This window comes from Apteryx rowi, unplaced genomic scaffold, assembly GCF_003343035.1.
Source record: "Apteryx rowi isolate R43461 unplaced genomic scaffold, aptRow1 scaffold_646, whole genome shotgun sequence".
Classification (NCBI taxonomy): domain Eukaryota; kingdom Metazoa; phylum Chordata; class Aves; order Apterygiformes; family Apterygidae; genus Apteryx; species Apteryx rowi.
In genome coordinates, this window is record NW_020450923.1 from 371,835 (window position 1) to 398,869 (window position 27,035).

The 27,035-nt window shown below is 41.1% G+C and overlaps 1 protein-coding gene across 1 annotated transcript in view; it reads left to right on the forward strand.

Annotated features, from left to right (window-relative positions):
* TMEM245 (transmembrane protein 245) overlaps nucleotides 1-26,703 on the forward strand; it is an 87,735-nt gene extending 61,032 nt beyond the window's left edge. The window contains exons 15-18 of the mRNA XM_026084547.1: nucleotides 17,585-17,685; nucleotides 19,576-19,750; nucleotides 24,903-25,097; nucleotides 26,081-26,703. Coding sequence (XP_025940332.1) covers nucleotides 17,585-17,685; nucleotides 19,576-19,750; nucleotides 24,903-25,097; nucleotides 26,081-26,126 — 517 coding nt within the window. The 3' untranslated portion in view covers nucleotides 26,127-26,703. The remainder of the gene's footprint in view (nucleotides 1-17,584; nucleotides 17,686-19,575; nucleotides 19,751-24,902; nucleotides 25,098-26,080) is intronic.
* Nucleotides 26,704-27,035: the final 332 nt, after the last annotated feature.

Below are 27,035 nucleotides of genomic sequence, written 5' to 3' on the forward strand. Positions count from 1 at the left end.
TAAAAAGCTGATGGATGGGGTGAAGTCAAGGACTCTTCACTCTAAATGCTATACAGCCCATATCTCCTACACTGCTGTTTTCTGTGTCATCTTGCACACATGTATAAAATATGAATGGACTTTAAACCTGCAATATGTTAAACTGCTTTCCCAACCCATTACCAAATGTTTGTCACTGTTCCTATGTCTGCCTTATGTGAGTTTTGTTATCTGTTACTGGAATTAAGCCATTTCTGGGTAAGTTGTGGCAATTAGCAGGTTGTATCATGCTGTGTGAGAACCTGAACAGTAAATGATACTGCTGTAGCCATTTGAAATGAAGGGGTTGTCTAGGTAGAGAGTAATTAATCTGGAATTTGGCCAGAAAGTTAACAGCCCTTCTATTGAGAAACTGCTATTGACTTTTCATTGATCATAAGTGTTTAATACTTCCATTATCTCTTCTGAAAGATGTGAGCAGATTTATAAACTGATACTATTAATCTACTAAACTGTGATCATTAGCCCCTGGAACATGGGAAGAGGGTCACATTTAGGATATGGCTTCCTTTTGCATGGGTAGTCAGCAAAGTCGGTTGTATCAAAGAGAATTTTAGTTCATGGGTCTGTGACACAGATGAATCAAGAAAGAAAAAAGTATTCTTAGAGAAACAGCAGGAAGAAGAGTAGGAAAGACAACATATATCAGCAGTGCATAATACAGCGAGAAAAGCCTATGTCTGGAGAAGATAGGATGTGAAGCTGCCTGTCATATATAACTACTTCTATTATGTAAGAAGAGCTCATGCTGTTTTCATTCAAGTAGTCTGAATTCATCTTCACTGTTCTCTGACATGCAGTAGCCTGTATTTAGTACTGTATTTGGATTCTTTGGAATGTTTCTTCTGAGATGCTTGATTCATGTCTCTTCCTCAGCTGTATGCAGGGATTTATCATAAGGCTTCCACGACAGCTCACATTTCACTCAACGCTTAATGTGGTCTTTACTATACTCTTCATATTTATTAACAAGTGGTCTTGAGTTTGTCCATGTTCAGTCTTGTGCCATTTGAAGAACAATTGCCACTTCTAGCACAATTTAGAGACTCTACTATATAAAATCAGTCAGATAAGGTCCCAGCTAATTCTGAGCCGAAGCTGGAGTCTCTGACTGTCTCTGTCACACAAAGTCAGTTGTGATGTGTTGTGCACTTGGGAAGGGGGAGCAGGTAAGCTGTGACAGGCGTGCTGACACAGTGTTGCTGCGACATTGCAGCAGGTTTGAAGAAGTCGGAGGGCCGCAGGGAGCTGGCTACGGTTGCCCGTGAGGCAGAATGCTGTGTTGCCCTTGGAAAGGCAATGTGCCATTGGTTGGGGTGGGAAAGGAGCTGAAATGGCATCAGCGTAGAGGAGGTGGTGGGAGGCAGCCGGGGGGTTCTCCAAGGGCGAGCGGTGCCGGGCCCCAGCTGGGAGCTAGCGCTGAGGAGCTGCCTGGCCGCGTGGGCCAAGGGGAGAGCCATGCATGTCGTTTGCCCGGAGGTTAGCAAGGCCTGTGACAGAGTCTCCCGCAGCCTCCTGGTAGCCCCTGGGTGAGGCAAGGAGGGGAGAAGTGGGCTGCGAGGCGGGTAGGCCAGTGTCTTGCAAAAGGCAGGAGAAAGCACCCTCGAGGGGCAGGTGCTGACGGTGTTGCTTGGGGTGAGTGTTGGGGCTGATGCCGGTGAAGGTGTGAAGGAAGGGCTTGGGTGGAGGCGGTGGGCAGGGAGCACCTCCCGCAGGGTTGTGGGTGACTTCAAAGAGTGGGGAGGGCGGAAGGCCGTTGACTGATGCCCTGGAAGGGAGGGTGTCCGCAGGCTGGGGAAGCATGCTGGCAGAAACCTCGCAGAGCAGAAGGGGAGTGAACGCACGACCCGGCACCTGCTGCGGACCAGTGTCCCTCCACCATGCGGCCTGGGGCCGGGCTGGCTGAGGAGCAGCTCTGCAGAAAAGGCCCTGGGGGGTGGTGGTGGTGGCAGCGCAGGGGTAAGAGGAGTGGCGAGCGCACCTGGAGGTCGCTGGAGGAGAAGGCGAGCCTGGGTGGTGTTGGAGTGCTGCGGGCAGGTGGGGGAAGTGATAGTTGCCCTGCGGGCATCCCTTGTGAGGGGGCACGTGGAGGGCTGTGTGCGTTTTGGGCTGCCCGGAGAGCGCGAGGCAGGCGGTGCCATCGTGGCAGGAGGCAAGGGGCGGGCCCGCGGGCTGAGGAGGGGGCTGGAGCCCAGGATGCGGGGAGGAGGCCGATGGCAGTGCCTGTACCGCAGGGGCAGCCTTTGCGTGTGTGCAGCAAAATGGTGGGTGGGAAGGATGCGAAGGAAAGGGGCCCTCAGCTGCCGGTTCTTGGCCAGGAGGGCATCTTTCAGGCCATAGGCCCCTCTGGCTGTACTCGGCGCCCTCTTTGGGCGCCATCACAGTGGCCTGCTGCTGTCACCAGTGACCTCACTGCCCCTTGTCCCAGGCGGCATAAAAAAGGGCGCCTGGGAGTGGGGCCCAGCTCACCGAGCTTCTGGCTCCTGTAGCGCCAAGGAGACTTGGAGCAGGCAGGGTGCAAGGAGGCCAAAAGGAGCTGCTGCCCCTCTTCGCGAGGTGCGTTGAAGAATGTTGCCGTTCAGAATGGACGGCAGGGCGGGCCTCAGCGGCCAGAGGGCATTCCGGAAGTGGGAGATCGCCCGGTACAACGTCAGGCCCTTGCGAGTCACCGCTGGTGGTCTCACGAGGAGTGCCACGGAGCCCATGGAGGTGGACTGTCTGCAAGAGGCTGGGGTTCAACCCATGGAGGTAGACTCTCCTGAAGACTGTGTGGAACCCACGGAGGTGGACCCACCGGCAGCAAAGCGGGCATGGCCCAGCAAGGGCCTGTATGGGGTGGCCTGGACAGCGGGGCATCGCCATCATCCCAGGAGGGCCACGGCCTCTCAAGGCCCTCTGCCTGGGCCCCATGGCCCGCCAGCGGTTCCCCCGCGGCCAGCAGGCAGCCGAGAGCGGGCGAAGAAGGGGGCCGTGCCCAGGCGGGGAAGGAGGTGTTAGCCCAGCCCACCAGCACAAGGTCCYGCGGCCATCAATAAAAGAGCTGTTGAATTTGCAGTCTTGCATGAGCCCTCCTTTCCTGCTCTGCAGTGTGCCCACTCCCCATCGCTGGTGTGTGCAGAGGTGGGATCTCTCGTGGCCTGAGCTGGGGAGGAGAGGGCCTGTCTTCCTTGGGGCTGTTGTGGCAGGGTGACAGAAGGAGTGTGTGGGAGGGGCCCCTCAGGTCCCAGGGGCCCTTGGGGGTGCTTCTTTAGGTCTGAGGAGGAGGAGGTGGCGAGTGGGGGCTTGCTGCCTTGAGCTCCTTGTCCCTGTGGCTGCCTAATGGGTGGCTGAAGCTGGAGGCCGAGCCTTCCTGGATGGGGGTGCACGGAGCCTGAAGAAGAGAGGTGCCAAAGCAGCTGCAGAGCAAGTTGTTCCTTTGGAGAAGCCAGAGCCTTTGCTTGTGGCTGTGATCTCTGCAGGAAGGCGCGTTCTGCTTGCCTCCATAGGAGTCATTTTCAGGATGGGGCTGATTTCCGAGGAGTGTCCCACGGCTTTGCTCTCTGCCTGGTGCTTGGGAGGCTGCCTATGGTGCTCCGTGCCCTGTCTCTGCTGCCCTACTCTGGGTGTAGTGCCTGGGACAAGAGGCAGCTGTGCCTGGAGCTGCTGCTGCTTCTGCCCGTGCCTGGGACTGATGTTCTCCAGAGCTGCTGTTACTGTTGTTTCTGCCTGGGGTGCGTATATATATATTTGTGTGTGTGCGCGCGTTCACTCCTCCACAGGTGATGCATGTTAGAGCACAGGGTTGGCAGGAGTTCTTTTTAGGATCAGGCTATTTTGTGAAAAGCGTTCCAAGAGTTTGCACCGTGCTGGCACTTTTGATACTGTGGCTGGAGTCCTGTGTCTGGTTTGGGCTCCCCTCTCGAAAGAATATTCTGACGTACTTGAGGGGATACCTATGGGTGGTTTCAGATATGATCTAGGGCTGGTGAACATGGCCTGCAAGGGGTGGCTGTGGGATCTGCTTTTGGTTAATGTTAAGAAGTGAAGGCTTTTCTTCAGAAGTATTTCAGTGGCCTTTTACCTCTGTGCACTTTACTGTGCTACAGATAGAACAAAAAGGTTTTTAAATCATCTTTATTGATGGCATAGTTACTCTTTAAAGCACTGGCTGCTTGGTTGCTGTTTTGTTTGAAGAATCCTAAGTAGCACCAGAACTGCAGCATCCCGAAAGATTTCCGAGGGAAAATCTCTTTCCCTTCCAGGACTTTCAGCATACAGAGTAGAGGGAATAACATAGAAAATATCTTTTTCCGTTTTTCTCAGTAGCCCCTCAGTATGGAGCTTCCCAACCTGGAAGTGATTCATTATTTCTAGACATCTAGGGCAAAGAGGCAAAGGTAAACACAGTGAGCTGTCTTCTGGTCCTGTCCTACCCTGTATTGCTTAGGTAATTTTGTGTTTGGAGGTGTCACAGAATTCATATATAAGTTCCCCTAGGCTTCAAGGTATCCTTCGGCAGCAACTGACAGTGATTTAGTTGTAAAAGAAATGTGGTTTTGCACATTGTTCTTAAATTGATCTTCCCATTTGTAGTAGCTTTTACAATAATGTGTTAATATTCGTATGTAGTAAGAGCCTGTGTATTCTTTGTTTCACTTATGTTTGTTGTTCCCTTAATAGGTTACTTTTTAAGGAAGGCAGTTTTTAATCTGTGAAGAGAGGGAGAGGCAAATATTTGTATAATGATTCCAATAGAAGCATAGCACAATATTTGGAGGAGGAACGCAAAGACATGTGTTACCACAGGGCCTGCTGACTGATGTGTGAAGCACTGGTGCCGTTTTAAATAGAACGTCTCATGCCATGTGCATTGCTCGAGTTGCATTTGACGTTCCCTGCAAATGAGGTAGGAATGGAAATATGAGGTAGGAAAATGATAGGTGTGAATGCTGCTAATTCCTCAACAGCAAAATAGTTTTTTGTCCTCTGATAGTTTTGATCCTTCACACTTAGTTGTTTTTTATCTGTTTCTCTTTTTGTTTGACTTTCAAGCAAACTCTGGTCTTTCTTGCTCTCGTTTTAAATTTGCTGCTGTGGTCACTTTACTACTACTACCACTTCTTGGTAAATGCTCCATTTACCTTTTACCTATTGGTATTCTTTTTTTCATGGTTTCTTTTTTTTGTCTTTTGTTCTGTATTTAGTCATGTATCAAAGCAAAAATCTGATGCAAGGTACATACTGTAACTGGTAGCATTGTTTGGCAGTCCATGAATGTAGTAAACATCACTTTCTTTCACCAAAACTGTTCTTAAAACTCAGCCAGAGGAAACAGTGGAGGAAGAGGAATAGGGAACAGGGAACTGTGGAAAAAGGGTTATGCTGGAGTAGGGATGAGCTGAAGGAATTTTTTCGTCAGCACTCTCGTTCAGGACTGAGAAGATGACAGCTTGCTTTATAAGTGTAAGAACCAGTAAGACAAGTTTACTGGATTTAGATACTTCAGTTCTCAGTACAAGTTAGTGTAAAAATTTCTGTTAAAATTTTCTAATAATGTAGCATTTTGACAGGGCAGATTGTTAGGTTATCTGGAGCAAGTCAGGGTATGTGTTTTACTTTGCTCATGAAAGTTCTATAAAATCAAATTAGTTCATACCTCACCTACCTCACTGTGTATATTAGGAAAATTAGGACCTTGAGACTTGCACCCCTGAAATAGGGAGGTGGTGCTTTCATTTTTTTTATTTATTTTTTTCTGAGTGGATGAAGCAGTAATTCTCAAATTCACAGGTTTCCAAAGCAGTAGCATGCACACCTTTGCCTGAACCATTTTCCTTTCCCTGAGCAGCATGTTGTTCTCTTCCTGAATGCACCATACCCTTCTTCCCTGAAGCTCTCATTCTGCTTGCTCTGGTGGAGATATTGCACATTACTAAGTTGCATGTTGTCACGGCCTCAGTGCAATTTAGTGTGTGCGATACTTTCACATGAGTGCATGCACACGGGTATGGCTGTGGCTTAAAGTTACTGCAGCTTTCAGTTTTGGTGGGGCCTAATTATTTTGTTAAAAGGTCTTATATCCAGATCATTTGGGGTGAAGTCTTGAAATGTATGTTAGTGAAAGTTTGTTCCGTAGCACCAGGAAGATGAGTACTGTTTGTTTTCCATTTCAGAAGGGTTATCATTATTTCATTCATTTTCTTCATCTGACATGTACGCTCCAACACTGGTCAGCTTCTGGATTGCCTATAGCAAATTTACTTAAATTATCAGGTGCTTCTAAAAAGGAAAAGTTTAAGTGCAAAAGTAGAGATGTCCTTAACTGCCATTTGCCTCAGATCAAAGAGAGATTTTTATATGAAGAGAACCTATAATACCTTGGTGACTGAAATAGGTTCTTATTGGTTTTCTAACTTTTATTTATTAACATTTACTTTCGTATGATAGCTCATTTCAGATCTCTTTAATCTCAGCTGTTTAAGTATCTAGTTTGTTTGCTTTGGCATCCAGGCAGTAATGATGGAGAAAATGAGATGGTGATACATTTCCCACAGAAAACAATTATCTTCCAGCATGTTAAGCTAATGCTCAGAAAAGCCAAAAATGTGTGATCTTGTTTATTTTATTGCAATGTTAATAATGTCTTTCAGAGTAATTTTTTGAAGCCAACTGTTAACCAACTACATTTTGACTAATTTTTGCAAGCAGTGTATGTTCTTTAGTACCAGAACTATCTCTTGCAGAAATTGTTTTGTCATAAGAATGCACTTACCAGGAACCCTGCTGAATTTTTATAAGCTCTACTTGCTGTTTGTGTGGGGTATTCATTTGGTTCCGTTTGAGTAGGGTGTATGTTAAGAGACAGGAATAGAACTGAAGATGGTTGTTTGCATCTTAATGAAATCATTTCCTAATCTAAAATGGGAAATAACAGAATTTAAAAAATTATATGGAGGAAAGAGAAGCTTCAGTTCAGTTACTGAAAAAAATGTAGAATGTAGTCTATAAATCCAGAAGAGATGCAGCAATGTTTCAGGATTTTTTCAGGACCAAACAGACAGTAACTGTAACCTAATTATGCCAGTAGGATAAATAACAGTATTTACTGTTTTAGCAGTAATAACCCTATGACTTGCTCATGCCACAGCTTTAAATAGTCTTGAATATTGTCCTGTGTTCTAGAAAATAAATTTGTCTTTACCTGTATTTTCTTTCCCTTCTACATCCAAAATATTTGTTCTTATTTAATAAGCTGTTTGTGTATTCTTTGAAAGTTTTGCCCAGATATGATTTTTAAAAAATTAGAAGAATAATTGATTTGTTCATGCTTAATCTTTACTACCCTTTTCCCCCCAAATTTATCTGATACTACAAGAAAATGTTCAGTATTGTACACACATGGTTTGTGTCAAGCATGTCACAAAGCCTGTAGGAATTTAACGGTTAGTACTCTTAATTCATGAGATGACTTAAGTGCATAATCTGCTGGAAGAAACATTTCTCTTTTAAACCCTGCAGACTGGTATAGTGTATTTGCAAACACATTAACTGATCATGGAAGGGCTTCATTGTTTTATATCAAGTGGTGTCCGTATTCTGACAGTTGCTTCTTTCACATTCCAGACAATGTATTCTGTATGTTCCTAATAGCAATTTGTTTTCATGTATTTTTGCGCTTTGTAAATCTATGACTCTTCAGTTTAAGTCTGAAGGCACCTCTAAATAGACAATGTTATTGTGTGTGTGTGTGCATGTTTAAGCACACATGCTTGTTTGCACAGTCTTTAAGAATAATGTAACTGCATAACATCTCAGATACTAATCTTTTAATTATGTACATGCACTAAGTAATACAATTTTAATTATGTAATTAGGTATATACACAGCTATTGCTATGATGCTAACAATTTTTTTTAAAGGCTGTTATTTGTATGCCAAAACTTACAACCTTTTTTGTGTGAAAATTTAATTGGTATGTGGCAGAGACTATATCACTAACAGTAATGTAAGTTGCTGGGATTTGGTAATCCATCCATGTTTCCAGCTCAGCTAATGATGTAGTTGTCTTTCTCCTTGCTTCTAAGACAGGCCCCTGCAGCTAATTTGGAAGGGTGGAAAGCGAACAGGTGCTGAAAGAATTATTAAATACATAGGGAAGGGGTCTTGATCAGGCCTTGCTAAGAATAAGGTGTTACCATGAGAATTACTTTTTAGTACAACATATTGCAGATTCCATGCCTGCATATCTAATAGTTCTTTATGTGCGTATTTAAGGTTGTAGAATATATTATTATTGTCTGTTAGGTTTCTGTTATTTTAAATATAGATTTATTATACTGTAAGAAGACAGCACCGAGGCTGGTGTAAAACTTCAGCATTTCCTGCCATTTGAAAGATTTAATATCATAGTTTTAACTTTTTTGCTTTGTTGTCATCTAAGGTCCAGTTATTCTGTCCACCAGCATGAGCAATCAAAATACACTGTTCCTTCTGCTTGTCATTCATTATTTTGTAATAATAATCTGAACAGACTGGGAGGATCTTAATGTAAGAGTGGAAGGGATATGGGAATTTATTGAGTCCAACCAGCTGTTGGTCTCATTCATGAACTTTTCAAGCTACAAGGGGGATCTAAAAGAATTACATTCTTACAAGTGATGTGGAGAATAATAAAGGATACCTTTTTTTCCAAGTACAGTGCCAGTGCATGCTAACTGCTAAGAAAGCCTTGAGTAAAGCTGAAAGCAAGCCTGCATAAGCTAAACAGCAAAGCAACAGAAATCACTGGAAATGAGAAGATACCCTTCAAAAACCTGAAGTTTTAGCTAAATGAAAAAAACATAAGGGTCAAACTCTTGTCATGTAAAAATAGGCAAAAGGTTGAAGAGTTTCATCTATTTGCCTCAATCTCCCCCAAATACCATTAAACACCTTTTCACATGTACCAAGAAGAAAAAGCCCTCAGCCCTCTGAGGGATAATGAGGGTTATGGAAGGAGTACACAGCAAGGACAAGGCCAATGCAGGGAGAAGCTAAATGGATACTTTGTGTTGCTCTTTGCTGTGAAGGTAAGTGGAGGCATTCACATTGCAAAACCATTCTTATGGGGCAGGTGCAGCAGAAACTCTCAGAAATTAAAGTGACTGCCAAAGAGGTTGTACAAGAAGTTGTCAAAACAAGCAATAACAAGTTCCTAGGAGTGGATGATATTCACCAAAGAGAACTCAAGGATGAAGAAAAATATATATATATTCTGGGGAACTCGTGGAAACACAAACCTGTAAGCCCTCAGCAAGACATCAGCACCGTGCAGCTTAGTAGGAATGATAGTTAAGGACGAATTAGTGGACACATGGATGAAGATGATTTACTGGCACAGAATCAACACGGTTTTCATACAGACAAGTTCTGCCTTACTCTGAAGAGCTCAGCAAACAAGGCCATAAGTTGATTTGGTTTTTATATTCTACTGAAGTTTTGTAAAGGCTATTGACAGTGTCTCTTTCAAAAGACTTTCAAAGAARTTAAGTAGTGATGAGATAATAGAGAAGATTTCTGCGTGGATAAATAGTTAAAATGATAAGAAATGGAGAGCAGGAGTAAATGATTAGCCTTTGCTCTGAAGGGAGGTTGCTAGGAGGGGTCTAAGCAGGGACCTGTGCTGTCCCACCCATTCATAATTGTCCTGGGAAGGAGGGTGGAGAGAGATCTTACTGATGCTACAAAATAATTTGAGCTAGAAAAGATGAGTAGACTGTAGAATTGCAGGAGTATTGCGGACAAACTCAGTTAGAAGGCTGCAGTGTCTGGGGAATGAAATGACTGATAAAATGCGATGTAGGTTAAAGTGATGCATCTGGGTGAAAGCCATTCCTAGCTTTATACATGAAATGGTGGCCTCTGCGCTGTTTCCACTTGTGAACTGTATTTTCAGATCAGCATTTAGCTCAGTCCTTGGTAATACTTAAAGCAACCATCCAGACAAATCAAATGTTAAGACTTGTTAGTGAAAGGGAACAAAAACAGAGTATCATTATTCCATCGTATGAATCTGTGGCTTGCTTACACCCTGGATACTGCGTGCTATTCTGGTTCCTGCATCTTGGAAGGCTGCAAGGGCAATACGGATGGTTAGATGAATGGAGGTAGGGAACAGTTTCTATATGAGGAATGACCAGATAGGTCAGAACTCTTCAGCCTGGAAAAAGGATGATATGTAAAGGGTCTGCAAAATCAGAAGTGACTTGAAAAGGATGACTGGGATTTGACTGTTCATGGTCTCCTCCAATAAAAAAAAAATTGGAGTCGTCAAAAAGCAAGTAGGAAATTGTTTCAAAAAATAAAGAGGTGTAGGTTCATGTAACAGGCAGTGGATGTGGGATGCCTTGCCAAAAAAAGCTGGGATTGCAGCAAGTTTATGTGGATTTGGTGGAGGGGCTGGGACTGGACAGTACTTAGACATATTAATGGAGGATTACTAAACAGACAAGCTGCATAGGATTCATGAAATCCTCTGAGGTGGAGATAGAGGCTGGAAAAATTTGCAGGGTGACTGTCAAATGTGCTTGTCCTATTTCTGTTGTTTCCCTGGTGTTTTCTTCTGGCCTCTGCTGGAGATTGGGATGTTAACTAGACAGATCCTTGGTCTGGACTAGTATGGCTTTGCATGGGTTACATCCAAGCTCCATTTCAGAACAGTTAGTTCTTGCACTTAGTGAGTATCGTGGTCTGCTCATGATAAAAATTTAGAAATGTTAGAAATAGTTGATTCAGAAATAACTAATGCTTTCAAATGGGTTTCCTGGAGTATTCACTGTAAGTTCATGTAGTATGTAGGGGTAAAACAGGCCTGAACAGTCCTTCAAAAACATTGTGTCTTTTTTTTCCTTTGGTACTATGTAGAAATAGATGTAGAATTCATTATAAGTTGGACTACATGTCCGTTCTCCTTTTTTGGAGAATGTAGACATGTTACCCTGTTAGTGAAGAAAGCCCATTTGCTGCTGTTTCCTTCCTACCAGTTCCAACTGTTTAAAAGAAGTCTGAAGTTTTAACAGAATCACCGAAGCCCTAGCCTACCTTTAGAGTTGTAATATTAGCATCAGTTTTTTCATCTGAGGGACCTGTATTTTGTTCAAGACCAAACCCCTTTATCCAATTAATGTGAATGCTAGGCTCCATATGTTGAAATTGTTACTTCTCTTTGTTCAGTTGTATCATTGTGAAGAAGAAATTTATTTCAAGAGCAGGCTGTTGAAGTCACCTCATGGAGTCATCTCTGAAAATCATTTTCAGATTTATATTGCTCCAAAGATGATTTTACTCTGTAATGAAACACTACCACTCCTGCTTCATTCATGACTGGAGTGTATGTTACTGCCCTTTGCTTGTTTTCATGTGTATTTTAGAACTAAAAAAATATTATTACTAAATTACTATTACTAATTACTATTATTACTAAATATTATTACTAAAATATTATTAAAAATAACCCTTTAGAAGAGTCAAAGAATGGCTTAAGAGTTTTTCACAAAAAAGAACTAAAGCACTTCTTCCAATCCTGTCACTTGGAATTTATTCTCTGGTCTATAAAACCTTGTTCTCTTGGTGATCATTTGAAGTTTGGGGGATCATTGTAGAAGAATAACACTTCAGTCCTTTTTAAGTTAATAGCTGTCCTTTGATTGTCACTGGTAGCTTGGTGGTGTCTGAAGGGGGGGGGGGGAAAAACTTGATTCCCTTGGTTATGAAACTATGGTGACAGCTGCTGTTAGTTTCAGCAGGGAGAAGATCATTGCTGCTCAATGCAGAGCTCCTGCCCTCTTCAGCTGCCAGTGTGTTGACTTGTTGCCTTGTGTGAACACAGCTATTTATGCTGCTGCTCTGTGAGCTGGATGGGAAGTGAAAACCAATTAAAATTAACTCAGCAAAAAAAAGTTAGCAACATTTCTTGTAAAACAGATCTGTTCCTTGGTCTTGTTCACACCATAGTGGCAAAGAAGAGACTGCTGGCAGATGGGCAGTCTGGGACAGAAGTGAACTACTGGGAACAGAGGAAGGGGAGGCATCTTTTTTGCAGCAGCCTCGTTTGAACAAGCTGCAAAGCTGTGCTGTAAAGAGTGGAATAAAATGCATTTTCATTTACACCTTCTACTTAGTTGTGAACAAACCTTACCTGCAGGCTCTGTGGAGTGAACCCGAATTCATTTGTTTGTTTTACTAGATGAACATACATTTAGCATAAACTCCCAATAGAAACAGAAGACAGCTGTAGCCATAGGCTTCTTACAGCAAATCCGTTTAAAAAAAAAAAAAATCAAAAAAACTCTAAAAAACACAAAACCAAAAAAAATTCCCCCAAAACATAAAATGAAAAGGTGACACTTGCCCTAGTGGAATCTAGAAAAATTCCCTAACTTTCAGATGAAAAATAGTTTGCCAGTTATGCACGTATAGCAATTTGTCAGGAGTTTCTTAATTTTTAATCTGAATGATGTGAAGTATAGCCCGTGTCCTCTGATTTCTTTTTTTTTTTTTTTTTGAGTTTGCATGCTTTTTTGAAGCTCGGTAAAATGGAATATGTATGTCTATGTGTGCTTCACACCAAATTGCCATGAAGTGCTTAAGAATTACCACATCTGCAGCTGACAGCTCTTGCAGGTAAAGTGACTCACCCACAGGCAGCACCCAAATGAAAAATGACTGGCAATTGGATTTTTCTAACTTTTGAAATATAGAATTCCTTTTATGTATGAAAGGAAGCTGTGTGCCTGCAAAGATGATGTTTAGGATGTAGAATTTATTTACTGTCATAATTTCACCAAAAAGGTCTGATTTTTACAGATGGTAATAAAATCGTTGAGCATTTTGTACTAGCCTACAACATCAGCTTTAAGATCTGGCATCTCATATACAGAACAGATAAGGCATACTGTTGATGAAGATTCTGGTTAGTGTTTCAAAGGTGTTTTTTTGTTTTTTGTTTTTTTTGTATTTGCTTTTTTTGTTGCCATAACCATGAGGTCAAATGGATATGAACATCTAGAGATTTTAAAGTATAATTCTTAGTTTTTCCTCATAGAAATACAAAACATGAGTTTCAAGGAACTTAAGAGTTTTCCTGGGCTGTTACACCTGCCACAAAGCAGGATCCACTGTGCTTATTTCTAACTAATTGGGGCTGGTCAAGGACACAAAGAAAGAAGGTAAAGGAGAGAGGGAGAAAGAAATTAGGTGTATTTAGCCCCGTGTCACTTCTGACTTCACCACTAACATCTCACAGGTTCTCAGCACCACATGATGCCTTCTTTCAGCTTATCGATTCTGCATGCTGAATGTGAGGCGCTAGAGAGGCAGCGTGGCGTTATGCAGCCGTTGAGACGGGCTTCTTGCCAGCCATTGCACTGCCAGCTCTGCCATGTGATGTGGGGAGAAGTGGCTTTCTGCCTCAAGCACAGCAGGCTGCAGCCACATCTGTAACCTGCTCCTAAAAGCTTGGTAATAGAGATTTGATGATCAGTTAGTCATCTATTATGGGCTACATAGGAATTACTCTTAAAGTAATGTTAAACCTAAACCCAAACCCAGCTCACTATAGTTCAGGTGCATTCTTTCTTGTCCAACTCAGTGGAGAAAGAAGCATTCCTTTTGGCTTTACAGCTGTTGTCTTATCTTTTCCTCAAATTTTCTTCCCTTTCTAAGTCTCTTCTGGTGAAATCTTTGATCATAGATCATGTTTTCTAGTCTAGTGATCAGTCTTACCACTTTCCACAGTTGATTGCATCCATTGGCCTGCATTTTTCTTAAAGCTTTAGTATATCAATCTGGACACAGCCCTGCAGCTGATGCCTTGGCATTGCTAGGTAAAGTTGATTGTCATTACTTCTCATATCTTGAAGACAATAGTAATGTATATGCAGATTGTGTGATGTTTCCTTCCCCCCCACCCCACACACACACTTACATGCTTGTGTGATCCGTTGTAACCACCAGCTCTTTATGCAGAGCTACTAGTTATTCCAAATATTTTAGTTGCACAATTGATTACCACCCCCCCCACCTACACTGAAATGCATTACTTCTTTTCCATTGTTAAATTGTGTTTTTAAGGAAAGTTTTATAGTTTGTCAAGGTCATTTTGATTTGTGATCTGTCCCCTAAAACTATTGCAGCTTTTCCCAACTTTGTAATATCATCCAGAAATTTTAAATGTATTATGTTTCAGCAACTTATGGAACTGCATCAGACCGGAATGTACCTGTTGATGCATGATTAAGTTTTCTGTTACTTTATTAGTACATCTGTAATGAGTAATGAACTTGCAGCATAAAATTTTCTTACAAGCTGCATGACTACATTAGTAAAAGGCATGTCTGAACTTGAATGTAAATCTGAATCAAATGCAGCTGGGGATATAATGACACTTGTCTGAACTGAAATGCAAAAACTGCTTAGATTTGAACCTCTGTTTTGGATGCTTTCTTGTGAATGAAAAACAGATTTGCTGTTATTCCCTAGCATGGTTAATGCAGCAATTATTTTGCCCTTTAAAATTATTTTTCTGTCTATTTGCACAGTTATCAAACTATGACTGTTTTCCCTTCTTTCACAGTCTCTGTGGGGAAATTTAAAATGAATGTTTATTTAAGAAAGTAAGTCTTTCCAGTAGCTGTAGATGAAATATTTTAATTACGAGTGAAGTTGATATCTYGGACATTTGCCTCAGGCCTGCCTCCTATATACCGAAATGTAGTCTTGGGGCATACTCGTAGAAGTTAAGACCACGCTACTTTTACTACAGTACAGCAAACACCTCTATGGATAAAATAAGGAGATACTTTAAGGATAGTCTTAAATTTCTGACAGCTGAAAAGTATTTGTGTCATAGTTTGTCTGTTTGAAAGGAAAGGGATTTACTTAAAGGTTTAAATTAGAGGATGCTGAAACCTGGGTTACCATAAGTGCTATTAAATATTTAGACTTTATACCTCCTTCTAACAAATTGTTCTGGGTCTTTTTTTAATGCAGTTTGCCAGGTCCTTCCAAAAGTTGAAAGCTTTGCCTTATCAGTGAGGGGTTTAAGTAGTGGTGAGATGCCTCCTTTTTAGTGCAAAAGGAAATCTTCGGGAGAGGCCTAAGATTAATAGGGACCAACAAGGCTGAGGAAATAAAAACTGAAGGGTTTGGTAGGAAGAAAAGTATCTTTATTGCAACCAGGAGAAGTGGTTTCTTGCTGCACCTTCAAGATCACTACAGCATAGATAGCACTTCATCTTGCCAGCTGCCTGGAGGCTTCCCTTGCCAAAACTCCTGTTGTAATTGTTCACATTCTAAATTATTAAAATGAAAATCCAGCCACAGATAACTTGTGATTAAACTGGAATTTAGCCCTCTGTTTTTATAAAGTATCTTTAAATAAAATGTTAATAGATTGTTGTTGGGTTTTTTTTTGCTCTTTAATATAATGCTTATACTTGATGGTTAATGTTCTTTTGATAGCTTCAGAAAGAACTGACATGAATTAAATGTCACAAAGTACAGAAAAATGTGATTGTTGAGCAGCTGAAATACAAAAACATCTCAAGTTTTTAATGTAAACTTGCATTTAGCATTCTTGCTTTGGCTGTGGGTTTTGGGGTCTTCTCTCCTCCTTGTCAAATTTTGTTATACCAGAAGCTTACTTCTGGTATAACTAAAATGCAGGTGAGTATTTCACACTTTTAAAATGCTGTAGATTCTAAGTATCTTGGTCTGTGCTTTGCCATTATAATATTATGGAAGCTTATCTAAACTGTGAGGTTTTCAGGCTCTTTTCAGTGAGGCTTCCTCAAATTTATAAACATTCCTTCCCTTCTTCAAGCACCACATAATTTTTGCCTGTCAAATGCTGGATTTGTTACTTCAGGTCATTCTCTAAGGCTTCCCCCACACACACTTTTTTCCCTTCATTTTTCCAGGAAAATGGCTGACAAGAGCTGCTCCTAGTTAGTTTGTTACAAGAATCTCTTATTTTGAAGAATGCTGTTAGCGTGTAAGGTTTGCTATGCACTCATAACTTCTAGTGGATGAGTTTTAATTAAGATGATGTTGGTACAGCAGTCATTTGGGAATCTGTGCATACCTTTAGGTGGAAGAGGAGGAGAAAAACATGCAAACTGTCCTTGGAAATAATGATGAGAATAGAGCCCAATGAAGCTAAAACTGGGAGTGTTTGAATTCTTGCTGATAGTTGAGAAGACAAGATTCTACCTAGTAGTGTAGCAGCAAGGAAGGTTCCCTTTCTAGGTTTTATTAACTCTACAGAGGAGAGAAATTGCATTCTTGGCGGCATTAGTTCCAGAAAGGGTTGTTCTCTGTGCAGACTTTGTTGATATTTGAAGTGCCTGAAATCCTTGCAGCTAATCATCTGGCTGCATGACCTCTGTTGCATGTCTTCTGTCCACTCTGCTCTCCTGCCAGTGTTACCAAAACCATGAAGAGGCAGGCAATGGAACTAAAGGCATGAGGTTACAATGGGTAGTTAACATCAGCAAACTTTGCATTTATCTTTGCTAAGAGGGCCAGTGTGCCACCAATTGTGCAAGGATGTAACTGTTGGGACTGTTTTGAGGAGAGGATCTTGTAGCTGCTAAGGATGGTTTGGTTACTTACATCCACTGAAATAGTTGTTTCGGGAAACTCAGTGCTTTTCTCAAAGAAGGGTGAACAACTGGCATAATGGTGAGGTATGTCAGCTTTAGAGTATAAATTTTGTGACTGGGGTCCTAAGGTATAGGTTTTCAGATCGATTATAGGACATCCCATATGCGTGAGTGTGCTAGGGTCGTAAAAATGGAGAGTCTTTAACTACTAGTTTGCTGTCTTCATGAACCTGTGGTCATGCTTAACAGAAGAAAACCTTGTTTTGTGACCAGCAAGTTGAAGGTAGATTCAGCAGGACTGAATTAGGTTACTGGATTTTCTATGTGTCTTTTAATAATGTAACCTAGTAAGCAACCTAAAAACTAGAAATAAAAGATTCTGAGGCTAAAATCCAGTAATGAATGTGAGGTGCTAGGTTATTTTCATCCTGCAAGCCATATGAGTGTGTAGGCAGGTAAGATTTTAAGCAGACTATTTCACTTCATGAATGAGTGGATTAATCTGGTGAGAATGAGCAGGTATAGAAGTGTAGGCAGATAAAGAAAATGAGTGAACAGTTGGAAACAGAAAATGGCACAGAAAAAGTATTTTGTAAAGAGAATATACATCTCATAGATAAAAGATTTGTTTTGAGAGAGGATGTGGTGCGATGCCTGAGCAGTTTCATTCAAGGGTTTTATCCCTGGAATTCACTGTACAGTAAAGAGTCTGTTTTTTAATCTATAAATGCCGTCGATGATAAATATAATGGATGCCTATCCTTTTTGTAGGGAACAAATGCATAAAGGGTTCAGTGTTACATTTTGAATTGTATGACCCACAGCACTAATGGCTTTGCTGTTTTTCAAAGCACCTTGTATATGTCTTTATAGTTCCCAGAATCCTATCTCCAATAAAATTAACAGTGTTTCTTTGGTCATTTTAGAGGTGTATTCGATGCTTCTCTCAAAATGGCTGGGTTCTATGGACTCTACACTTGGCTGACTCACACGGTATTTGGGATTAACATAGTCTTCATACCATCTGGTAAGAATTTGAACAATTATAATCCATGTGTAGATAATATTACATGATTATTGTACAAGGTCAATAGGATTAAATGCTGCTGATAAGATTAGTCTCAATTTTATTTTTAGAGGACATTAAATCGGAGGTTGACAACTCTTAGAATTAGAACTGCATGTGCAACCTTCAGTTGGTTGACTTGAGCAAATGCCTTAACACAGTTCCTAATTACAGGGTTGGATACTGTTTTTCATGGTGATGCCCAAGTCAGTGGATTCAGTGTATGGTACAAACTTACTGAGTAGCTATTCAGAATCTTTTTTTCCCTGTTCGATATGCAACCTCATTTTCTATTTACTCTTTATTGTTCAAACCTCACTATGAAAATACTATGACAAGAATAATACTTTTATGATAGGCACTGTGATCCAGAGAGCTTCCTAGCATTGACTGATTTTCTCCAAGTTTAATTTAAGCTACCATAGATCTAATTATCCTATGAAGACTTTACAGCTTTTCATAGCTCTTATTTTCAAAACATTTAGTTCCACATCTGAATGTAGGTAGCACTGCTGAAAACTTACTCCAGGGATGTTTCAGGATAGGCGTGACCAGGGTGGAGAGAAGTCCCTGGTTGCTACCTTATCTCTTACCCTTATCTTTTTCTGTTTTCCCAACACATCCCCAGCCAACTAACTACTTCACTTCCCCATCTGTTTCTTTTGCTGGTTGTTGTTCTTTCCCTCTTGTATTCCGTCCAGGTCTTTCCGGGTTTTAACCTCATTCTGCCTGCCTTATCTTTCCTTTCTTCCACAATTGACAGGTAGTTGGTTTTTCAGGATGCCTAAACGCAGGAAGATATGGTATGCAAACTCACAATAGAGACATGCTTCCTATTCTCAGTGCTGTTCCCTGGCTACATTACCAGTCTCTGATTTTTCTGTTATTCTTTAATCTTAGTTTTGGAAATGGCTTAACACTTTTTTTTTTTTTACAGAAAAATCTTTTTGCCCTGTTCCTCTTTTCTCTCTCTTTCCCTAAAAATAGGAAAAAAAAAGTTGTACATTCATGTACTAGAGAACATCATGGGAAGCAGTAAAGCGACAGAGAACAGTATCGTATAAAATGAAATGGCAGCTTTATAAAGTAAAACTACCTTAAATTTATTGTTTGTCATTTGACTTACTTAGAATATAATTGTTCTTTTTCTTTTAACTACATAAAAAAAATCTTTAATGTTTTTGCCTTTTGGTTAATGAGGCTAAAAAAAGAGCAAAAAATGTTTTATATTGTGCCCATTCATACTGTATTAAATTAGAATGACAAAAGTACTATATCATTTGAAATCAGCACGAGTAGTTGTGTAAGCAGAAGGGTGTATATGTATGTAGAGACACATGTATGCACGCACACATAAGTACATGAAGTTAGAAGCTTTATATTTTCCTGGTTTCTCATAGTGCTGCCTATATTATAACAGTTAACTGTGTGAGATTGAGTAACTTATAATGCTTCACTGCGACTTCTTTTTGCATAATTTCTTGCACCCATTTTGCTAATTTATAGTTATGGGAAAGGAAAACTTGAAATGTACATGACTGGTATAACTTTTTAATTTTTCCAAATTGGTGCCTCTTTTGGAGGTAAGTCTTTGTGGCTAGCAGTTGGTGAAACTTTTCCATATGGGGAATATTAATAATATGGAGTCATTTTCTTGGAGATAATTAGTTATTTTTTTCCTACACTTCAACTGTAAAACCCCAAGAGCCTTATCTGTTACGTCTTCAGTGTCTTATTTACCACAGTTGATGTAGGTGGGACTACCAGTGTGGCAAAAGTGTCGGAATTTAAATATCTTTGTAAAATATGTTTCTTTTGTCTCTTTCTGATCCCTGGTTCTTTGTGCTCTAGCATTAGCAGCAATCCTTGGAGCAGTTCCATTTCTGGGGACATACTGGGCAGCTATCCCTGCGGTCCTAGATTTGTGGCTTGTGCAAGGACAAGGATGTAAAGCCATTCTGCTCTTGGTTTTTCACCTGTTGCCAACCTATTTTGTAGATACAGCAATTTACTCAGATATATCAGGGTAAGTACACTGAAGACTTTTCAAAGTTCTGTATTGTAAAAAGGACTAATGATCACCGATGCCTTTAATGAAACATACTTTTCGGAAGCATGCAGAACAGTATTTTCAAGCACAGGAATAGGAGCAGTGATATCATCTGATAGTAAGAAGTCTTACTGGCCCAAGTATCATTTTTTTCCTGGGCCTCTCTTCTGTGACATTTGTTGTTTCAGAGGTCTTGAACTGAAGTTCTGAAAGTTGGAGAAATCTATTGTTTTTCTAGTAATTCTAGAAGTATGAAAATAACTATACTGTGATTTAATGATAGGCTAACAATGTCTAGCATCTTCCTTCAAAGCACCTAATGCCAGATGTCTCTGAAGAACAAACAAGAGATCCATGAGCTAGTTGTGGACCTGAAAAAAAATCCTTTAGTTTTTCAGAATGGATTGTGAGAATTTTGAGGATTGTTTTGGAGCCTCAGTGTCAGTTTGAAGTTTGAAGCCTGCCTTTGTGTTGTGTCACTGTTCCCCAGTGTAGAAATCTATTGACTATGGATTGTTGTGGTGTTTTGTTTTGTTGTTCTGTGTGTGGGTTTTTTTGTTTGTTTGTTTTTAGTATGTTGAGACAGCTGAAATTGGAGATGGGGTCCTGCTGAAACTGTTGCTGGTGCTGTTCTCCTGTTGTGGGAGTTAGGCACAGAGGACTTCTGGAAAAATCTTGCTAGGTGTCTGGCTGCCTCTATTGACTTGAGCTGCCTCCTGGGTTCAGCTTTGAGTTTGAACCCAAAGAGAAGCTAACTCCAAACTGAGCTGAAGGAAATTCAACATCTGCAGTTATATCTGGAGAACTAAAAATACTACTGAAATGTCCATTGCACTTTATTCTGCTGAAATGTCTAGTTGAATCCTTTAGTGTAATTCCAACTAAAGAATATACCAATGATGTATAACAGAGTTGTCAAAGAATTGAGCTGCCGGGGTCCATACATGCAAGAGATGTTGACAACCACGTACAATATGAATACAAAGCTGCACTCTTCTGGTCACTGCATAGTTCTGGTCCTAAGAAACAATCCTAGAAAACTGTTTGAATTAAGAACTTGTAATGACTAGGGGTGCCTGCTCTATTGAACATTGTTTTAATTCATGCTCCAGATGTAGTCACATGCTAGAATTCATTTGTGTTATCTTTATTATGATACAGGTAATGTAGAATAAAGATATTAAGCTTTTCTGTTCTGTGGTAAGCTAGAAATTTTGTTTTTTTGACCACCAAATGCAATTACATGGAATAGAGTACACCTGTTGATAAACAGTCCCCATAACACATTTTATAACATAGTCCACCTCATGATGAAGTATGGGATATTAAAGCAGGATCACAACCCTGGACTTCAGGAGAGCAGACTTCTGTGACTTCAGAGGTCCTCTTGGAAAAATCCAATGGGACATGGCCCTGGAGGGAAGAGGGGTGCCCCTAATTGCTGGCTGATATAAGAATACTGGCTGATATTCAAGGATCACTTCCTCCAGGCTCAGGAATGGTTCATCCCACCAAGCAGGAAATCAGAGATGGGAGAAGGCCAGCATGGATGAACAAGGAGCTCTGACTAAACTCCAACATAAAAAGGAAGTGTACAACAGGTGAAAGCAGGGACGGATGATCTGGGAGGAATATTGAGACACTGTCCAAGCATGCAGGGATGGAGTTAGGAGAGTTAAAGCTCGCCTGAGGTTGAAACAGGCAAAGGACTTGAAAGGAGCAAGAGCAGCTTCTGTAGGTACATAAGCAGCAAAAGGAAGGCTAGGGGAAAATGTAGGCTCACTGCTAAATGGGGCAGGGGCGCTGATGACAAAGGACACGGAAAAGGCTGAGGTACTGAATGCCATCTTCACCTCAGTCTTTACTGGTAAGACTGGCCTTCAGGAATCCCAGGCCCCTGAGACCAGAGGATCAGATTAGAGAATGCTTAGGCAAACTGGACATGCGCAAGTCTGTGGGCCCTGATGGGATACAGCCACGAGTGCTGAGGGAGCTGGCTGATGTCATTGCAAAGCTGCTGTTTGTCTTTGAAAGATCATGGTGATCAGGAGAGGTTCCTGAGGCCTGGAAGAGAGCAAATGTCACCCCTGTCTTTAAGAAGGACACGAAGGAGGATCCAGGGAGCTGCTGGCTGGTCAGTCTCACCTCGATCCCTGGAAGGTGATGGGGCAACTAATCCTGGATGCTATTTCCAGACATGACAAGGACAGGAGGGTGATTGGGAGTAGTCAGCATGGATTTTTGAAGGGGAAATCATGCTTAGCCAACCTGATACCCTTTTATGATGAGATGACTGGCTTGTTGGATGAGGGGAGAGCAGTGGAAACTGTGTATCCTGACTTTAGTAAGGCTTTTGGCACTGACTCCCGTAACATCCTCATGGACAGGCTGATAAAGTACAAACCAGATAAGCGGTCAGTGAGGTGGATTAAAAGCTGCCCGACCTGCTGGGCACAGAGCTGAATGGCTGAGCCACAGTTGTGAACAGCATCTCAAAGTCCAGCTGGAGGCCAGTCACTAGTGGTGTCCCCCAAGGGTCGATACTGGAGCCGGTACTGTTTAATATCTTCATTAATGGCCTGGCTGATGGGACCAAATGCACCCTCAGCCAGCTTGCTGGTGATCCCAAACTGGGAGCAGTGGCTGATACAGCAGAGGGCTGTGCTGCCATTCAGAGGGACATGGACAGGCTGGAGAGATGGGCGGAGGGGAACCTCATGAAGTTCAACGAGGGCAAGTGCAGGGTGCTGCACCTAGGGAGAAATAACCCCCGGCACCAGTACAGGCTGGGGGCTGACCTGCTGGAAAGCAGCTCTGCGGAGAAGGACCCGGGGGTCCTGGTGGACAGCAAAGTTGACTATGAGCCAGCAACTTGCCCTTGTGGCCAAGAAGGCCAATGGTATCCTGGGGTGCATTAGGAAGAGCATTGCCAGCAGGTCGAGGGAAGTGATCCTCCTCCTCTACCCAGCACTGGGGAGGTGATAGCTGGAGTACTGTGTCCAGTTCTGGGCCCCCCAGTACAAGAGAGGCATGGAGCTACCGGCATGAGTCCAGTGGAGGGCCACAAAGATGGTTAAGGGACTGAAGCATGTCTCATATGAGGAAAGGCTGAGAGAGCTGGGACTGTTCAGCCTGGAGAAGAGAAGGCTTGGGGGGATTTTATCAATACTTAGGAGTATCTGAAGGGAGGGTGTCAGGAGGAGGGGGCCAGACTCTTTTCAGTGGTGCCCGGTGACAGGACGAGAGGCAGCGGGCGCAAACTGAAACACAGGAAATTCTGTCTGACCATCAGAAAACTTTTTTTTTTTTTTGACTGTGAGGTTGATGAAACACAGGAACAGCTTGCCCGGAGAGGYTGTGGAGTGTCCGTCCTTGGAGATATTCAAAACCTGACTGGACAGGGTCCTGGGCAGTGTGCTCTAGGTGACCCTGCTCAAGCAGGGGGATTGTCTCAGGTGATCTCCAGAGGTCCCTTCTGACCTCCACTGTTCGGTGGGTCTGTGATTAATAGTGTTTCTCATATGCTGTGGCACTAGTTATTTTCCATGAATTAAACAGGTGAAGTATAAGGAAATTAAAATGTCTTTCCAACAATAAATCGTGGATGAATTTAGGGCCAGTAGCTATTGAACCAGCCAATAATTTTTCCACTTAGTAGAATGTTTTTCAGCTGTAGGGGATGAAGGCTCTGTTTACTGTCCAGAAAATATATGTGGCAGGAATAACTTTTCTAAAGGTAGAGCAGAATTGTATTCTTCCATTAAATAGAACAGTAAGCATCTGGCTGTCTTGCAGATTAGATTATGTCCATCTGAAATAGCTATAATTAGGTTATGCAGGGTTTTCCAAATGTATTGAATTGATATTATAGTCCTGTCTCATCAGGTGGCTTGTGGTGTGATTTAACAAACTGGCCAGAAGAACCCTTAAACTGTTGCAAGTGTTGGAAAAAAATTATCAGAGATTTCACAAAGGTTAGGAGTGAATCACATGTCTGCTGTTGGAAAAACATAAAACTTTGAAGTCAAGTCTGTCCCCTATTAAACAAAACTGTTTGACCGTACCAGTGTATTAAATCTGATCTAGGTAAGAGATGATAATGAGGTGTGTAAGATATATAATAGGTCAACATTTCATGATTTCATTTTGCGCACAACTGTGATAAAGGCAAGGACTGCAAGTGTGAGAGTTGGATAGAAGTCAGGGCAATGGTAGACAAACTGCTCTAAACTGACTAGCCAGTATTTGCATTCCGTTGCACTCAGAATTTAGAGCAACTTCACAAAGGTGGACCCACTTTCGGGGTGCTAATTTTAAACTGCAAGTTTTCTCGTATAATTCCATATTTACCATCATTATGTTGGCTTATAAACTGTAAGCCTGATGAACCGGCTTTGGTTTTTGTGTAAAATTGTTGCAGGATCTGTGTTGTGTGTTAGAACTGACACACAGAAAAGAAAAACAGAAGGGCTGACTTGCTGCCATAATAGCACTTATCGAAAGCTCCATTGGCCCCAACTTCATAGCAAATATTAATAGGTTTATATAAATCTGTTGCTTTCTGAGAACATTAAAAGCTAATGCGAACAAACCCTCCAGCCAAAAGGTTGTTTTATGACAAAGTGAGAAGACACGGCTGTTTATTTAAAAGATAAATGCTAACTATTCTTTGGGAGATTTAATATAAGTTGGTATCAGTTGTGTAAGTTAATATCTTTGCTCAGGAGCACTCATAATAAATGTTGCTAGCTGTCTTACAATTTAAAAATTCTTGACTGTAAAGCATGAACAGTCTTTGTAATCAATCATCTTTTCATTTTGAAACAAACGTTCTTACAGTGAACTCCTTCAGACTTTAATAGTTGCCTAGAAAATAGTTAATGAGATGTGGATATTACCAGCATTATATGGTATAAAAAATTGTTTGAACTATGTGCAAATATAGTACAGAATACAGCTTATGATATTTGTACAGTCACTCAAACAGCAGTTTATGGTATGAATATAGGTATCTATGAACAGTTACATAATTTTATATACTAAATAAAATGTTATAATTGATCCACATTTCATAATCCATAGTATTGTTGATTGTTTTAATTTTTTCCTACTTGTGACATAATTCCAGAGGTGGTCATCCTTACCTGACTGGTCTTGCAGTAGCTGGTGGTGCATATTACCTGGGACTGGAAGGAGCCATCATAGGACCAATTCTACTGTGTATACTTGTGGTTGCCTCCAACATATATAGTGCCATGTTGGTGAGTCCAACAAATTCGGTGCCCACTCCATCACAAGCAGCATGGCCATTACAGATTTACTGGTAAGTTGTAAATGTCTTGTGCATTGTAAGTGAATCAGTGTATATACACATATGTATACAGAGTGTATGTATGTGTGTGTATCCATGTGAGTGCATCCACACATAAAGGTGTACATGAGGTTTGGAAAGGATTCAGCTATTCTATATTTTAGGAATAAAAATTACTATAAACTACTCACTGGGGTTTACGAATTTGAAATGTGTGTTTAGTGTTCCTCAACTTCTTACAGAGGGCTATTTTAGAAAATTCAGTAGTAATGCCTTTGTATCCTGTAATTCATATATTGACTTTATGTTTGGAGATGATTGAACAGCCTTTTTATCCATGCACAAAACTATTATTTATGGATATCTAACAAGTAATATTCATTGGCCTCCAGAACAGACCTGTCTGCAAATATTGTGCTATATGTTACTATATAATATTGCTATCTGCAAAATTTGAATAGACAGACTTGAATTTAAAAAATGAGATCACTTTATATGCAATTATTCCTTAAAGAGTATGGTCTTGCTTAATTTCTTTATTGAGGTTACAGAACATGGAATACAGAAATGTGTATTTAAACTGTACAGCTAAGCAATGGGAGGAATAAACCCCTAACTGAATACTTAGAGTTGGAAGTCCTATTGTGACATTATTAATGACAGTAGCCATTGTAATGTCTCTATTGCCTTGTTTAATTACATAGGTTAGCTCATTACACATATATTTTAGAGAGGATTCTGTGCTTCTAAAAGAATCTTGTGCTTCGTTCACATGAATAATGTTATCTTCCCTGTGGGTAGCTTACAAGAAAAAACACTAATTAGACCTGTTTGTAGTCTCTGACTTGTGGTTTAAGTCATGTTCCAGGACTTTCCACATACAGTGTACATAGAGCTTCCCACATTACCCACGCAAATTCACGTGTGCTTTTTCCTTCTTCATTTGTGGAAAACTAGACATCTGCAGCCACTCAACAAATGAATCTTTTTTTCAGGTCATCTAGGGAGAGTCCTGAGGAGATGAAAACAGCTGCAGAATGATGTAGGTGCTGTGCTGCACCTATTCAACGTGAGAAAATCACTCTCTGCTGTTTTGATTCCACAACAGCCATGGCCTTCTGTCCCTTTTCAGCTGTGCCTAGGGGCAGCTCACAAGGAAGCACAGTTTGTTTTTTAGGAGAAGCCACTTCTTGAACATCTGCTGGCCTTACGTTATTGTGCACTTTGCCTCCTCAAGAGAGACTGTCTACGTCCCATGGCTTTGCATACTAACACACAGTTCAATCACCTTGTTTGTAGACCTTTTGTCTTCATAAAAATGATGGTTAAGTGGACAGGTATATCCACTGGAGTCATCATGCTATCTGCTGAAATGACTAACTTGGCTTTTATTTATTTGGTTATTTGTGTTATTAAATTGTAGTAGCTTTAAAGAAATCTTACTCCAAAATGTTTATTCTCAGTTGGTGTTTTAGTTGGTGGCTAAAAGGTGTAAACCACTCATTGTTAAACGAAAATAGAATATAATTATTTGCTGCTCCTCAAAGTATTTCTTTAGAGACTTTGACCATCATATCAATCTGTAACACTTAAATATTATTCTCTTACAAGCACTGAAGTTTAATGTTGTTGGAGACTGGTGTTTCTAATATCTTCCTGAAATTAATAGACTTGCAAATTGTTAAATGTGAGATTTCCTCATACTGAAATGGGAGGACTTGTTTAAATTGTTTTACCGTCCAATGGAGTTGTCTTCTCAACTAAATTTAATCAACGGCCTTAAATGTTTTCAGGCAGCGATAACATAAGATTGTCACATCTACTTCCAATAACAGGAAGAGGTTGAAGGGAGCTTTAATATTGTTCTTGTAAATGCAGTGGCTGACTTCAGGTTACTTTTCAAAGAAATTTAAGGGGGAGGGTCCCCCCCACCCCCATAAGCCTCTGGAC